Consider the following 17,324-nt stretch of genomic DNA (forward strand, 5'->3'; position numbering starts at 1 on the left):
GAGTGCTGGCAGGGGAGGTGGAGGGGTGAATGAAACCACGCCACAGGTTAGTGTCCAAAAACTCCCTCAGAGCTCGGAGTTCTGGCTCTGACATAGAGTTGGCCGGCCAGGATGGTAGCTCCTGGGATCAGGTTAATGGTGTGGTGGGGGGGCAGTCGGTCAACTTCCTTCCTGTCGAAAACATCCCGTAAAGCCGCATATTTTTCTGGTAGGATCACTGGAGCAGAAGAAGTACTTGGGGAAGAAGAGGAGGGGGAGGAAAGGGTTAAGGCCTGAGCTGGGGCCATCTTAGCTCCCGGGAAGCAATGCTGTTGGCAGTAGGGGGATGAGAACTGCACTTGATGAAGCTCCCAAGAAATCTGAGGATTGTGTTTAGAGAGCCAGGATATGACCAGCACAATTAGGTATTGGGGCACGTTGGCCAGGTAAAACTGAATTTGCTCAATGTGCCCCTGGGAAAGCAGGGTGACTGGAGTTGTAATCCAAGTGACTGCTCCAGAACAGAGAGGACAGCCGTCGATAGTCTCCACTTTTAAGGGGGTCGGTAGGAGCAGAGCAGAAATGTTGTGTTGCTGAGCAAATGTTTCATCCATAAAACTGGTAGTAGCCCCACAGTCCACCAGCGCCATGATATCTCCCCACCCCACTGGGAAGAATGGAGGTGCACAGGAAGCAACAGATGGGATGGGGGGGAGGTGCATGGGAGGCGTGCCCCAATTGCAGATGATGCCTCCTCACTGGAGACCCCCAACAGACTTGGGGAGTAGCCTAGTCAGGCTTGGGGGGCAGGAGGTGGAGAGGGGGGTGGGACCGTTGGTCGGGATCGGCAGAATCTGGCAAAGTGGCCCTTCTTTCCACACCTGAAGCACCGACGTTCAGCGCGCCGTCGCTCCGGTTCTTCCAGTGATCGTGTGGATCGGGTCACTCCCAATTGCATCGGGGTCTCCACCCTCCGGCAGCGGCCATGGGGGAATGGGAGGAGGGAAATCCCAGCTAACAGAGCTCTTCTTGGCTTGGCAGCCCCCCTCCAGCCAACGATCGATCTGCAAACACGATTGGATGAGCTCCGCCAACGTTGCTGGATGTGGTGCCTGCACTAGCTCATCTAAGATCTCGTCATACAAGCCGTCCAAAAATTGAGCCACCAGAGCCGCATCATTCCGTTGTAAATCCTGCATCAGCAAGCGAAAACTGGTTGCATAGCTGGAAACAGAGTCCTTGCCTTGCTTGAGGCGGCGGATATCCCGAGTCGCTGTCTCCGCCCAAAGGGGGTCACCAACCCCCCCCATTGCATTCACGAAGCCCTAAGTCTTCATTAGCAAGGAGAAGCGCTGAAGCCCATTTAACTGCCATGCCTGAAAGCAGGTTAATGATAAACCCCACACGAATCTGGTCTGCCTAGAAATCCTCCGGCCGGAGGCATATATACAGTTCCAGTTGGGTGCGGAAAATTTGAAACAGTCCTTTGTCGCCAGCAAATTTCTCTGGCAGCACCACCGGGCATTTATGACGGGGAGGGAGCAGGGGTGGAGTGGCTGGAGCAGCCACTTGTAAGGCTTGAACAGCACCCATCTGATTGCGAAGAGCCTGGTTCTCCTGCATCAATGTGTTCAAAGCCTGTTCCATGGCACTGTCCCGAGAGCGCAGTCAGTGAAAGAGAATGATGAAGAGAGGAGACGGGGGGGGGGGGAGAGGATGGTGGGCAAGCTGTCAGGGTTCCTTTTAGCCACACTGAACTTCAAACACCGAAATCAATCACAGACAAGAGGCTTCAATCTACAGCTTTTAATCCATTGCCACAAAGGGTCATACAGATGCAAATTCTCAGTGACTCTCAGTCTGCAAGGAAATGCCTTCAGGGGATTCAAAAGGTAGCTACGAAAGTTGCCCACTGTTTGAAATAAAGGCAGGCTCCCTAGCCTAACCTAAGGGGTGGGGGGAGGTCTCTCTCTCTCTCGTGAGGCTTCTAAGCGCCGCTGTTCACGCAGGGCCAATCGGGCAGAGTTCTGCCCCGGCCTTCTAAGTTCCGCCCCAGCCTTCTCCCTCTTGGACCTGCCTCTGCACCTTGCATCTATTAATTCAGACTTGCCAAACCCCGCCTCTCCCTGGTCGCTGTCTCTCACAGGGGCAGGTGAAGAGGGATTTTCCTCCTGCAGCTGGACCTTTGAAACCTGAGAAGTCTGCCTAGCCATGTCTGGACTAGCCTGGGAACATCTCTCCCCCATGTCTGGCAGTTCTTCTTCAGAATCTGAACTACTCTGCCACTCCCTGTACTCAGAAGCACTCCTGACACATGAACTAGAGGCTACCTCACCAGATGCATGAAGTGTTATCCTCAGTTGGAGTTTGTTTGTTTATGACAGCGGTTCACAAACTTGTGGCTCTGAAGGCCACATGTGATGCTGGCTTAGGGGCCAGGAGCCTTGAATGCATGCACAGACACATAGATACGCATGCAAACACACACTCACAGCCCAGTGATCCTAATATAGATCACTCTTCCTTTGCTGCTAGCAGCAGCAAGAAAAGAGCAATCTCTATGAGGACCTCAGGAAGGGAGTGGAGAGCCTTCTTTCCACCCCTTCTCCAGTGAACCTGATAGCAATCAACAGTAGAGGAGATGGCAGAAGTGGTGGCGACCTCAGCTACAATTCAGTGGGAAATTGGCCGGGGGAATTTAGCAGATGTGAGGGGTCAGGGCACCCATGGCAGGCTGTGGCTAAGGCCTTGGGCGTTTGCATGCAGGCTGTGGGTTGTACACTGTTGGTGTACCCAAGCTAGAAAAAATGGTAAACAATGAATTGCTGTCTACTGTACTTTTTGCAATTCATTGATATTTGACCCCACTGTTTACAGCTTCTTTCTCTACACCAGTCTTGCCCAACCTGGTGCCCTCCAGCATTCCTATGGCACTACAACTTCCAGCATTCCTGACCATTGGCTATGCTGACTAGGGGCCAATGGGAGTTGAAATCTAAAATATCTGGAGGGCACCAGGTTGGGGAAGTCTTCTCTGTAGCCATATATACATATACCTGCCAACTGAGGATGACACTTCATGCATCTAGTCCTGGGGTCTCCAATGTGTTGCCTGTAGGCACCAATGTGCCTACAGACACTTCTCTTGGCACCCATCATGTTCCCTGCCTCCCATGTTTTTTTAAGTGGAAGGCTGGCATGATGCAAAGTGATGTGCTGCCCTCCAGCACCATCTTTATTTGGGCTCAAAAGAGTGGTTTTGTGTTTTGGAACTCAGCCTCCATCTCTGCCTTGTACTTCAATTTTGTGGCAAGTTACTTTTCTTTTAGACTTACCAGTTGGTGTCTGGGAAATTAGTATTTTGTGATTGGCAATGCTCACCATGGCAGTTATTTTATGAATGCACCCCATGACAGCCATTTTGTGATCATCCATAACACTCTCTCAAACTTCCAAATCTGCCCACTGACCCAAAGACCTCTGAAGCTTATTATGCCATTATAAAATTGTTAAGACTTTAAGGTACCATAAGATTCTCTGCTGCTTTGACATGAGGTTTTTCTTTTTGAGGTAGTCATCCCATGCCTTTAACAACTGTGTAAGAAACAGAAATTCAGCAGGAGATGCTTTTCTCAGAATGCAAATGCACTGATGGGGAAACTTGCAGCAGCTGAGTCTCCTCCCAACCTACCCAACCATTTTCTATTCTGCCTTCTCAGGTTGCCTGTGGCATCCATGGAAGCCCTGTATGCTGCTCTCCGAGATCAGATCCACTCCTTCGAGGAACACGTTAGAAGTTGCCAGCAAGCGTTTGACATCCACACCCTTTACAATGTATTACTGCTGCTGCTTCCTGAAGATGGCGACGCAGGAGATATTCAGGGCCTTGAGCAGCTGGAAAAGCTTGTGGAGTCCAAGGAGTGGGATGGACAGGATGTAGTGAGCATTACAGCTGGCCACAATCAGTGTGACATTCCAAGCTACATTGCCTGGTTGGTCTCTTATGTAAGGTACCTAGGCACTTTGAAAGCCATGTTTGATACCAAGGTTGTGTTTCCTTTGTGCGAGAACCTGTATGTTAATGATGACTCACTGGATACATTGCCATTTGGATGCAGGAAAGGACATGGGCCCCGTGCCATGGCATCTATTGCACATACGGCCAAACAACTGTTTGCCCTCAGGAGGAAATGGGCCTTGCTCCTGAGAAGGGGCACGCTTGATGAACGAGCCTTCAGCGCCCAAAGCCTGCTTGATCTGCAGGGGTTTGCCAATGTCCATCCCTTTGTGAAGGTCATGAGGCTGGTGCCGGACCTCTTCCACAAGAGCCTGGCTACTGCCGAGCTTGCCAGGCAGTGGGTTGAACAGCATGCAACCAGACGCTGCTCCCACCCAGGACGCTCAGATCCAGGCTCATCCAGGAGATGTGATGGCACAGCACTGGCTGTGTGCAGCTTGGAACATCACTGGTACAACGTGCCCCTCTGCCAGCCTGCATTCCCCCAGAGCCCACGTGAGTGCATGGAGGTTTGGCCACAGTCCAAGGCCAGCAGCAGCGACAGCCACCGCCACGATGGGGGCAGCTGCATGAGGACCACCAGCCAGGAAGGGAATCAGCTGCGTGTGATCCATGGGGAGCTCACATCCCTGCTCTGGCGGGAGGAACGTTCTTGGACACTGGAAGCAGAGATTCAGGAGGTAAACCAGAGAATTTCCAACCTGCAGCTTCAACAGGAGGCTAAAGAAAGGGAGCTGGAAGCCCTTGAGCTCCAATGGGAGGAAGACAACTGGACTGTGCCTGTCACGCAGCGCCAGACAGCCCTCTCTGAGCTGGATGCCTTAGGGAGGCAGCTTAGGCTGGAGGAATACCGCAAGCACATCCTGCAGGGGGACTGGCTGCTAGAGTTGGAGGTCAGGCCAGTCCTTCTGCGACCGATCCATACAGTAAGAGGCTAGGTTAACAAACTCCAAAACTCAATGGCAGGCACTATGCTGCCAGCCCAGGAACAGAGGGAACAAGTGCCTTTGCTGCATGAAAGTAGTGGGCCTGGGGCAGTGGAACTGGGTCCTGGGTAGAACCCAAGGGCAATGAGGCAAGTTGTGCAAGAGGGGGAGTACTGGCAGCCCCTCTCATATGGTGTCAGTGATCATGGGACAAACAATGGAAAAATTGGATCCCCTTTGGTAGGTGAAGACGCCACCTGCAAGAGGAGGCAGGGGGCTATTCTGGGTCTTTTGCTTCTGCTGAACATTCAGAAGCCACTGCCTGAATGCTTCATGTTGTTCATCGTTTTGTCTGTCTTCCAGTTACAGGAACGCTGCCAGGAGCTTGTAATGCTGTTGCAAGGTAAGGAAGAAGTTAACCAGGATCTTCAGCCAGCTAGTGGAATAGACTCACACTCTTCATGCAGTTCTAGGGGTCTGAACAGATTGAGTTCTGGTTGTTGAGAACAAAGAGAACTCTAGACTGAAATGGTCTTAACACAGACTTTGTTTGTGGTGTGTGAAGGTGGTGGTGGTGGGGAGTTCCCCTATCTGGCTGCCCTCCCCTCCTAGATGAAGGCAGACTTGCTTCATCTACATAATGTTCCATCCCAACTCTAGCTTCTGCAGCTATACTACTGTAATGCGCTCTGCTTGGGGCTGCCCTTGGGGCTGCTTGTTTGGAAGCTGCGGCTGGTGCTGAATATGGTAACCTATCTCTTCTCACTGGCAGCATACCGTGACACTGCTCCAGCATCAACACTGACTTTCTGTTATCCTCTGAGCACAATCCAGGGTGCTGATTTTAACCTATAAAATTGGATTGGGACTAACATACTTTAAAGTGTGCCTCCTCCACAGTGTCCCAGGATAATGAGATTGACCTAGAGTGCTTGCTTAACAGTACCATCCAAGTGCCATGTTTGCATAACAAGGGAGCACTCTGGGAGTTTTCAGCAATTGTCCAACTATTATGGAACTCTGTCCCCTTAAAGAGTCACTAAACCTTAAGCTTGAACTGAGTTATTTGAAAGCATCGTAAAGGCTTTTTAATTGAAGTAGGTTTTGGGGACAGGATTTAAGCTGATAGAAGATGTTTAATATTTTGCTTTTTGTCATTCTTTACTTGGCTTTAATAGAAAATTTATGTAATTATAGTAATTTATTTTTTGTGCTTTGAGGGATGGGACAGGTTGTATATTTGACTACTAAATAAAATAATTTAACATGGAGTCTCTCTTGTGGGTGAAAACCAGAATATTTTCAACTGCCTACAGTTTTGCAGGCCAGAGGATGTAGATCAGATTTGCTAACATTAAATGGGGTCTAGATAGCTTGCGGCTGCACAGCTGTAGTACCTTGTTCCACTACTACACCATCTGTGTAGAAGCAGGGATGATGTAATTCAGCTAGGCTGGCTAACTTTTTCTCTGGATGGAATGCTATGTTTACCATGCATACTGGTAGTAGCTGGAGTAAGGGCATTCTTTCTTTTGTTTGAGGTTCCATACACTAGGCTCGTCAGGCTCTTCTCAAAGAGGAACTGCCCATTTCCTTGGTGGCGAGTAAACATCTTCCTAAGCACAGAATATCAGCCACCAAAAGGCTTTATGATCAAGCAGAGGGAAGCAAAACAGGAACCAGAAGCAGTGTGCTGAAGCTGACCAAATCTCAAATAAGAACCAGCCCCTGGTATTGATGAAATCAGACATGACTTGAAGTCATGATAACCAATGGACCTCATGACCTGGGTGAAATAGGGACGCACATTGTTGATGGGGTTCAGCGTTGGAGTGCTCCAGGAGTGCAGAAGGGGAAAGGTCCATCCATTGGCCAAGGAACAAGAGCCTAATTCAAGCAAGAACCCCAGTAAGGGAAGACCAAAGTGCATTTAAATGCCCATTTACAGCTCACAACCTTGTTCTGGCCTTGAAAAACTGCCCCTGCTCCTCTTCCTTTTTGCTCCACTCCCCTTCCCTTGTGTGTCTTGTCTTTTTAGTTTATAAGCTTGATGGCAAGGCATCTTTTTTACTGATGTGAGCTGCTTTGGGAAACAATAATTGTCTGGAAAGCGGGATAAAAGTACAAAGAATGACAACAACAACAACAAAGTACTTTCCACTAGCCGTATCTGAGAAGGCTGATACCCTTTCTGTTGTAATAGGAACTCACCCCCATGAGCAATGAAACCTGGTGGCCAAGAATGTGACCTGAGAAACTCCTGGTTCTAATCTCACCCAAGCTACAGACTTAGTACATGGTCTTAGGCAACCTCCAGTACTTAGTTTCAGCCTCCCCACCTGAATCCAGTCTGTAACACAGAGTAATAATATTGACTTACTTTACAGGGGTGTTGTAAGCCCTAATGTGATGGTGTATGTGAAATGCTTTGAAGCCTTGGTAAAAGCATTATAAATGCCAAGTATTATTATAACCTCCAATCTAATATGCTGTTGAAGCTGACCATGATAGCTTGGAAGCTGTTGGAGAAGACTCTCCCCTGCTGCCAACAAGATCATCTGGGGAAGCCCTGTTTATCTGAGCTCCTACTTTTCAAGAAGTAAAATTTGCCAGGAACCAGAGCAGGGCCTTCTCCATAACAGCCCAGATGGAAGCTCGGAATAAACTTGTCTTTGGAACTTGTTCGTGCAGTTATTTTGAAGGTTGTGAAAAAGTCTTTGTTTAGGGTGGAACTCTAAACTTTGCAATCTCATGTAACAAAACCAGGGTGGCTGCATCTATGAGGGGAAGCTAGCTTCCAGAGGGGGTGATGTGAGTGGAGAAGGCGCACAGGAGCAATGCTTCACCCTTCCCTTACCTGGTGCTTTTCTGCTGCAACTCCTGTCTCCAAGCTACTTCCCTCCCCTTTGCAGCGTTCCAGATGTGGTTTTTCCCTCTACTTCCCTACTAGAAGCAGCCACCCCCGTTTTGTTACATGGATCTACACATAATGCATAATTCCACCCTAAAATGTGCAATTCAGATAGAGGGATGGCTTGATGTTAGTTTTTGCCTGACTAATGTGAGCATGATATGTTTTGTATTTTGTCTCGTTTGATAGTATCTCATTTTATAAGGCCATGTATGCATTGTCTTTTACCTGTTCCCCAACTATGTAAGACTGTGTTGTGACTGGCATTGTTTCCTTGAGGAGGGGACCATTGCTCAATTAAAGAGCACATGCCCTATGCGTAAAGCCCAACGTTCAATCCCTAGCATCTCCCATTAAAGGATTTCAGGTAGCAGGCCTGGGACAGACCTCTGACTGAGACCTTGAGGGATGACAGGAGTTGTAAGCCAAAACATCTGGTGGGCCACAAGTTGCCCACCCCTGGGCTTGATATTCAAAGGGGTGAGTCAGTATAAGGCAGAATCTGTTAATTTTCTGGTCTTGGAAGCTCTCATGTTCCTTAAGCCCAAGTCCAGAGGTGTGGAGCCAGACCTTGTCAACGTCTATCTCTCAAAGATGCAGCTAAAGATACACGTACACGTTTCATATTGACAAGGGCCCACCATACTCTAGTTTGTTCCTATGGCTCTATTCCTTTGTGGAGTTGTCCTTTTCTAGAGCTCAGAACAGGAGTCAGGCCCAACATTTCAGTGAAGGGTTTATTGGTGCAGCCATATCCATTCATGTTACATTCAGAGGAGTTGCAATAAATGGGCAGAGTACCAGGGACTCTGCCCCAACAGTTCAGGTTTCCAATCCTGGCTACACAGGGCACAATGGAGGTCACTGTCTGTTGGTGGGGCAGTCTGGCAGCCAGCTGGGAATGAGTAGAGGAATACATATGGCCTCCTAATTATCCAGCCATCAGCAGGCAGCCCCTGAGGTAGGTGGGGAGGGACAGCCTCCATTTTATTGACAGGGACCAGACAGTGGCCCAGAGTAGTGCCATGAGCCAAACTTTTAAGCCACATGGTTCTATGCCTGGCTGTGGCAGGAGTCATGGCTGGCACTTTTGCACACCCCATTATTCCACATACATAATCTAATAGAAAAGATTTATAGAACAGGACTTCATAGCTCACTAGATCCCCATGTGATGACGCAGTGGGAGTGCAGCTACTCATTTTCATCTTGCACTGAACCCCAGCTGCATAGTGTTTGTGCATGGGCTCAGCCCTATGCACCATGCCACATGTGTGCCATCCAGGACTGAATGTATGCCATTCACCAATGAACAGCAAGGCAATCTTATTCTAAAAATTCAAATTTAGTGACTGAAGCAAATGCATATTTTATGCAATTTGGTCCTATCACAAAATCTGAATTTTCTTTATACAGCAGTTGAAGAGAAAGAGGAAAGTAGCAGGGTTTAAGAAGAGTCCAACAAGGCTGCTGTTGGACAAAGTGGTGAGGGTTTTGAAGGCTTCAGGAAGAGGCAGTGGATTTTAGAGCCAGGGTAAGTCCAGGAACTGGAATCCATTGAACTGAAGTGTCAAGAGACAAATGAAGAAACTTCTGATGCTACAGAGGGCTCATATAGTGCAACGGTTCAAAGCCACAGATGCACTCCAGTTGTTAAGGCCTGGCTATGGGTGGCCTTACTGGAGACTTGGCCCTGGTGGTCCACGTGGGGGCCACTGCAAGCCAAGAATAAGGTGAGAAATGCAATAGCCATACACAGATTGGAGAACAGAGCAGGGGCTATGAGAAGGCTAGAGCAGGAAAGAAGATGAAATTGGAAATACTGAAGAAGGAGCTGGAGTCTGACACAGGAAATCTGATACAACTGGCAGGGGCTTCTGTTCTGTGGACCAGGCAAATACCACAGGCTAAGATACTATTGTTTATATCTGGCTCTTTTCTTCCTGTCTATTACACTGATATTTAGCATTCCTATTTCCCACTAGGCCTAAAGGACTCTGAGCCCTAGTCACATACAGTCCCAGACAGATCTTCAGACTAGGTCCCAACCTTAGCTTCAGTGGCCCCTGCCGCTATAGTTGCATCCCCAGACACTCTTTGCCAAATGCTGGAGGAAAACACCATGAGAGTAATGCCTAATCCGTGTGACAATTTCGTGACTGTGAGAGCTACAGGGGTCATACAGTCTTCACTCAGTTATTAGGTTACCTTGTTCCTGCTACCCAGGCTACGCTGGCAAGTTTCACCTGTACTTCTCCTTTCCTTATGTGAGTGAAGATCTGCTTCACAAATCGCTGACTACTCCCTAGACAACCGTTACGGCTGTCCTGAGAGATGGTGAGAACAGGCACAGTACAGTGCATGGGAAGATAGATCTGCACATGAATATGGCATGAGTACCCACGTTGCACTTGCAGAGCAGATCATGGTGCAGGAGGCCCCGCTCGCGCACACAGCAGTGTGCTGTCTTCAGCAATCATCACTGCCATTCTTCAAATGGAAGGGGCCAGAGTTTTCCATAGACAGGGTATCCCAGTGAAGGGCATCATACAGAGCAGCAATTGGACCACAGGTGGTTGAATGTTCATGGGACTGAATGGCTAAGGTTCAACAGGGAGACACCAGTTGCACCCCTCACACACACCTCTCCTAGCTCTGCATGAATGGCATCACGCCTGGCATTTCTGGCAAGGGCCCAGTTGCTCTCTTCCTTTTTCTTTGCTGGCCTGCTGCTGTTTTCCCCTTGGCAACGAACTGGTATCCACTTGTCTTCTGTGGGGAGGAAGCTAATGAGAGCTGGCTAAGGTACCTACCCTGGCCTACATATGGCACAGCAACAACACCAGCACGGTCTGTTTGGGCGGAATGTGGGTGATGGTGGCTGGCCCCATGTCCTCTGTATGTCCAGAAGAAGGCCGCACCTCTTGCTCTCCTTGGCCCAAGCTTCCCTTGTGGCTTGGAGCTTCCTGAAGGGCTATGACACAGCTGCCAGTTGGTCCGGGCCCATGATCAGTTCAAAGCCACATCTGATTGGTTGTTGTTCAGGGAGAGCATGAGGAAAGAGGGCCTATCCCATGAAGCCAAGGGAGAACTGAGGCCAGTAGGCTCATGCTAGCTAGTTCACACAGGCATGTGAAGTTCGTTGTACTCATCCCGCCCATCTTCATCAAAATTTGGTGCTGCATCCTCTGAGTCCAGCTGCAAATGGGAGGGAAGGACAGAAGAGAGGGGTCAGAAGCCATCCAACTATAGAGCAAAGCCCTCAGGGTACAATGAAGCTGGAGGCAGTTTTTGGTGTGTCTGGGAAAATGCACAATGGATGTGGGCCCAAAAACTGACTCTTGGCTGCTCCAGCACAGCCCCTTGCTGTCCCACTTGAAATATTCTAGCATAGTGCTATAAAAGCCCCAAGATTAGGATAATGTCCGTTTGGCAAAACTAGACTGTGTACACTTCAGGCCAATGGCTGAGTGAGGGGGCCAGGCCAGATCTCCTAGCATAGTCCCAGTTAATTTGCTTACCGCTTTGAGTTCTCTCTCGTGGAAGAAGCGTGGCAGCAGGAATCGGCGCAGGGGGACCGTCATGATCAGGACAAATGGAAAAGCCAGTGATGCCACCGTGGATTTCACCACCCACAGCAGCACGATGCAGGCTAGCTGGATGCACGTGAAGAGGTTCATTCGCCATGTCTTCACCTAGGGGCAGGCCAGCGACATGATGCACCCTTCTTTTGGCAGATCCACTTATTAGCACTTGACAAAGTACCAGACCTTCAGTGCAACACCCCACTCCTTTCCATGGAAAGGCAGTCCCTCATAAAGCAGTGTGGGATACTAACCAGTAAGTAGTTGCTTCCTACGCCTGCCTGCCCAGCCAGCCACTACATGGCTTCTCCACCTACTATCTTTACCTTCCAATACTTCTCACCTTGCCTTCCAGTGGACACCTTACTTCACCTCCACCATCTCCCCACAACACACCTACCTTGACAACGTAGACATGATCAGGGTGGTGCTTGGATGGCATGAAGATAAGGAGGAGCCGCTCATATAGCTGGATGCCAGTCAGCGACGTCACACCCATATACAGGAAAATCCCGAACAGCACAGCCAACGGGATCTGGCGCAATACATTCCCCATGACGATGGACAGGCCTGCAAGAGCAGGACACCACTGCATTCTCTTTTGCACATACAGATGTATCCATACTTCACAATGAGAACATGAGACAATGCCTGGCACTGACAGACATGTCCACAACTTTACTGGGCCTTTCTGCTTCCATTTTAAATGCAGGATCATGACGGGCTCCCTTCACACATGCTTCCCCCCCTCCGCCCCTTTTCTTCCTTATCTGTGTTGTTCTGTATGTTCATTATACAGCCTCTAGATGGCGCTGTTGTCTAGCTCCTCTTATTTCAGGATTCCTCTTTTCAGGAGGGAACTCAGTGTGCTGTAACCTGATAGCTCATTATCTCTAATCTTTAAAAAAATGGAATAAAAGCCATTTAGTGCGTGAGATGCCCTGGAGGTTGACAATGTCATGTAAAGGACCCATAAACTTCCGTGAGTAACCAATCTCAATAGCAGGATAAAAAACCCAGTGTGGAGAAGCCCATAGTTCAATGGTTTGGAAGGAAGGAAGTCTGCTGGTTAAATACATTACTGCATGTGTCCACTAGACCCGCAGGACCATCTGCTCACGAGCCCCCACCCCCCACCACAGTGCGCCACACATATTGAGAGTCACTCCACCACAGAAAGATGCCTGCAGAGCAAATCCAAATAAGTCAGTCGAGCTAAAATACACACAACCACCTCAGAGAACAAACTCCTCTGTGTGGACCTCACCAACAAGGCCAGCAATGAGTGCTCCCGTCACACGCTGCTCCTTCACTTCCTCGATCTTTGGCTTCTCACCAGGTGCAATGGCCTTGCTCATGACAGTGAGGGCGTTGACGTGGGTGATTGAGCGGACAGTGGCGGCCGTGAGCCAAGGCAGCCCAAAAAGGGCACAAAGCCCTCCCATTGTACCGATGAGTAGCAAATCGAGGTGGAAGCCCGACCCCTTCATCAGCTTCCGTTCCTTCTTGCTGACAATCAGGCTGTAAAGGAGAGGGTGGGCAGAACATGCATGAGTTTCAAGGGCCAGCCTAACTCTCTTTTGCTATAGGAAGGGGAGCAGTGGCACAGGAAAGATATGTTTTTAATTATTTGCAACAGCTCTTTCTAGGTGGAGGCTTGGAAGAGAGAGGCAGGACATGTGGGCAATACATGGAAAATGCAGAACAAACAATATGCATCAGGCTGTACAGAAGGCTTCCTGCATCCCTGGAAGCAGAGAGGAACTTCTTTGTGCAATGTGGATAGCAAGTAACCAGAACCCCTCAGAAGGGGTTGCTCTCACTCTCCCCTTGATTCCATCTTCCCATCCTCACCCACAGTTTCCAATTATAGTTACTGCAACTATTTTAACTTTTACTTGTCACCCACAGGGTGATCGCTATAGAAAAACCTAACCCACTTACGTGGTGATCTGGGTTTCCATAAAGATGAGGATGAAGACCAACAGTGCAGGGATGGCAGAAGCGAACATCATCCATATAGGAAAAGACTGCTTGCTGCCTAAGGGATGGATGAACCAGCCACGCTTGTCTGGGGTTGTGACTGAAAGTACGGATGGAACATTCAACTTCTGTGGTGAGAGCACAAAATGTAGAGGAAAAGATGTCAAATCCTTGTTTCGTGCATGGGATATAGTACCCATACACACTCAGACCCCCAGTTCTAAATAAAACCCTAGTCCTACATATGCTCCCTATGAATGCTAGTGTGTAGCCAGAATTTAATCCATGGGAAGGCGAACTAGCTTCACAATAGGAGCCAATCTTGGCTGAAAAGGAGAGCACAGATACAATAAATATTAGAAGCTCTCTCAGTCTGAACCTACTCAGACAACTTGCTGTATCCAGCACTGAATTCCAGGTCCAGCCCATGGTATTTTGCTGCCAGAAGTAAAATGACAACATGATGCCCCCTCCTCCTCCGCTCCTCTGCCATTCCATGTAGAGCAGCTTATTGGTTTGACAGATGAATCTTCGTTCAACTCTGGTGAGGGGAAAGCATCTTCTGCTGCACCTGAGAGCAGCAGGCTAGCTAAGGGGGCATAGTGCAGGACACATGGCACACACAGCTGTATCCTGCAATACCTCCCCACTTCTCCTTGATCCCTGGCATCTGCTGCCTGAGGCAGCCACCTTGCTCGAATAGTAAGGCCAGCCCTGTCACTGGTAGCTCAAGTGACATAAGTACCCACAGGCTTCTAACTCAACCTGGTTATTCCTAAGCAACTTTGTGTAAGACTTGTTGGCCCAAGTGTAGACAAAGCCTTAAAAATGAGCCAAACTTGTTACTCACTAGTGAACAGTCCCAGCTTTCAACATATTGGAATAGCCCTTCGTTTAATACAGTGAAGCCTTCAAGCCAAGTTTCGGAGCTGTCAGACTTAGACACATTGTGCCTGCCCCGTCTGAGCAAAGCCATGTCCGCTGGCACCCACAGTGCTCCCCTATAGCTTCCCGAGGAAGGGGTCTGTCCACTCCAGTCCCCTGAGGGGGCTGCCCACAACAGAGGGGATGAGCCAGCTGTATGTATAACTCCCTCACTCGGGCTACTCTCCCCTGGCTACACACTATATCAATTGCAAAGCTATGTGCTGGTTAAGGAAGTTTGCCAACTAGTGACTGATGATGGTACTGAAGGCTTCAAACACATCGACATATTTAAATTAATTAATGCATTTTAAAAACCAAATAACCCCAAGGTGTACACCCCTAGGATCTCCTTAGTATACATGCTGAGTTTTAGGTGTTGAGATTTCACAGTCTTGGAACTATGGTGCTGACAGTCACATAAACGCACGCACGCACGCACGCACGCACACCCTTCTATTATGTTGCTGCTGCTGCTGTTGTTGTTGTTGTTAACATAGAGATAAATGTAAAAACTCTGTCCTGAATGATGGCAAGACTATCCCATAATAAATGTAGGGGTTATCTAAGCATAATGTATCAAAGGAGTAGAGGGAGAGTAAGGGAATGCTTAGACAAGATTAGAGACAACCTGAGAGTAGAAAAGGGGGCAAAGATTACTGGACATAGCTAATTATTTGGTCAGCGGCAACGAGTGCAGTAGTATGTTGGGCGGCACAAGCACGCTGCTATGGAGAGGTGGCCAGTGAGGAAGGGACCCCATGCTCTTAATGGAAGGCATTGATGGAGGCAAGGGGTGACTCAGTCAGCACCATGTAAGTGCGTGGCTCCAGACTGGGTAGCAGCCCCCAGCACAAGTGCACTCTGCTGATGTCAGATGGGGTTCCTAGCCAGTCAGCAGTTGCACACTTGCCTGATGTTGACTAAGCCACCCATTGCTCTCACCAATGCCCCCTGATGCCGGCCACTAAGAGCATGGGTTCCCATGCCCATTGTGATAAGCCCTCTGCAGTATTTGGCTCTTTCTATCCAGCACACTACCACACTGGCCACAACTGTATTTGCTTATTAAGATGTGAGAAAAGGTAATGTGTGTTTGGGATGGATGTCAGAAATCAAGGTAGTGCCTCCACAAAACACAAGTCACATAATGGAATGTCTCACATAAACAGATGAAATTATTATCTACACCAGCCTTACTCAAACTGATGCCCTCCAAATGTTTGGGACTACAGTGCCAACATTCCTGACCAGTGACTATGCTGGCTGGGGACAACTGAAAGTGAAACCCAAAGCATTTGGAGGACACCAGGTTGGAGAAGGCTGGTCTACACTATTAGTTTAGTGCAGGTCAGTATTCAGCTGCAGCCATGGGCAGTGAGTGTTATGAAGTGCTACCTCGGCATGGGCCCCGGTTCTTTAGAGCTGCCCCAATTGCCATCATCTGCCTTAATACAAGCTTGCTTCTTCCCTCTGAACTCAGTAGCCTTACAGTTACTAGGTGACCCTTAGTAGACTAATAGGGAGTGTAGTGTGAAGACATCAGCCTTTTAAACTAGAGAGGAGACTTCCACCTTTCCTTCCACAGTCCAGTCATTATTTTCATTAAGTCCAGAGTCCAAAATTGCCTAACAGCATCACTGTTACTCAGCTTTCCTAGAGTGTGCCTGACTCCACAGAGACCTGCCTGGCCAGTTGCTACCGAGCAATTGCACTTGTGCCCTGAGCCATTGTAGGCAGCAAGGTCCTGATAAGAGGAAAAGCAGGCACACTGGCTGCTCACATATCAGATGGAGTGCCAGAGGCCTCCTGCATCTGTTGCTTCCTCCAAACTGGCCCAGGCCCCTTACCTTGGGGGAAAACAGAAGTGGGTTTGCTTGCAAAAAGGCTTTGAACTAGTAGCAACATCTGAGTCTGGGGCAAGGTGATATATGAGTGTACAGCTTGCCCTGGCTTGCTGTCTTGCTTGTGTCTGGAACTCCTTGGCTCTGCAATCATCTTTCTGGAGTGCACGTGTTTTTTGCATGATTCTCGTGGGTGCAGGCTCTTCCTTAGCATCAGGTGTTTGCACTAGGCTAGAGAAAGGTGAACGGAAAGGTGGGAGAAGGATAGGAGCTTCTTGCTCTTTTGTGTTCAAAAGCCGCAATGCCTTGTGGCACCTTAAAGACTCACAAATTTACTGTGGCATAATAAGATTTAACGGACAGGGAAGTTCCCATGTGGCCAATCCCACAGCTTTCCTTGGTGGCCTTAAGCTGCTAGCCCTAAACAGAACCCCATCTTGTGGTTATTGAGCAGTAGATGGAATCCCAGCCTGGCATGTTTCTGATATAACTACCAAATCTAGATAGGAATTCCAGCCTTCAGCTTCTATTGGCACTAAAGAACTGACCACCATCTCACTCAGTACAACTGCCGCAACCATCCAGAAACCCAGACCAATCTCGGACCTGGTGCTATTTGGAAGCCCAGGCAAACATGCAGTCTTCTGCCCCTAAGTGACCCCACATTCCACAAAATATCTAGCACGATGCCACTTCAACACTTCACAGCATGGCCTGAACCTGATTTTGTTTCCTGCTTAGTAGCCTTGTTTTCTTTCTTTTTAAAAAGCTGCCTCATTTTCTTGTGAATTTTACACTGATTGAGAAGGCACAAATACTGGTACCCATATATGCAATAGCAGATTCAGGTTAAAGTCTAAATGCTTGGGAAAATGTATGTCCCTAATCCCTCACGGGATGCTGTAGGGCTGGGAAATTCAGCACCTACCTGTGTATATGTATCAGTGATGGTGTAGTCCACCAGAACCATGACAAGGATGGAGATAGGGATTCCAAAATCTCCGATGATTCGCCGGGCCTATAGAGCAAACATGGGAGATGAACATGGGCATAGGACAGGCTGGAGATGGTGCTGGGGGACCGAGACCGTTTAAGATCTTACCTATGACCGGAAACCAATTCCACCCCCTGAAGAAATTTGTGCTCACCATGGCA

General features: G+C 48.8%; 1 protein-coding gene across 1 annotated transcript in view; it reads right to left on the minus strand.

The window, feature by feature from the left end:
- Positions 1 to 8,553: 8,553 nt before the first annotated feature.
- Positions 8,554 to 17,324, minus strand: part of SLC4A3 (solute carrier family 4 member 3) — a 57,234-nt gene continuing 48,463 nt past the window's right edge. Inside the window, exons 18-23 of the mRNA XM_084804636.1 lie at positions 17,098 to 17,187; positions 13,363 to 13,529; positions 12,686 to 12,939; positions 11,819 to 11,988; positions 11,356 to 11,529; positions 8,554 to 11,032 (exon numbers count right to left, since the gene is read on the minus strand). Coding sequence (XP_084660762.1) covers positions 10,955 to 11,032; positions 11,356 to 11,529; positions 11,819 to 11,988; positions 12,686 to 12,939; positions 13,363 to 13,529; positions 17,098 to 17,187 — 933 coding nt within the window. The 3' untranslated portion in view covers positions 8,554 to 10,954. The remainder of the gene's footprint in view (positions 11,033 to 11,355; positions 11,530 to 11,818; positions 11,989 to 12,685; positions 12,940 to 13,362; positions 13,530 to 17,097; positions 17,188 to 17,324) is intronic.

Source organism: Heloderma suspectum, chromosome 1, assembly GCF_057233095.1.
Source record: "Heloderma suspectum isolate Gila_16-S chromosome 1, 16-S_ref, whole genome shotgun sequence".
In the NCBI taxonomy this organism is placed as follows: domain Eukaryota; kingdom Metazoa; phylum Chordata; class Lepidosauria; order Squamata; family Helodermatidae; genus Heloderma; species Heloderma suspectum.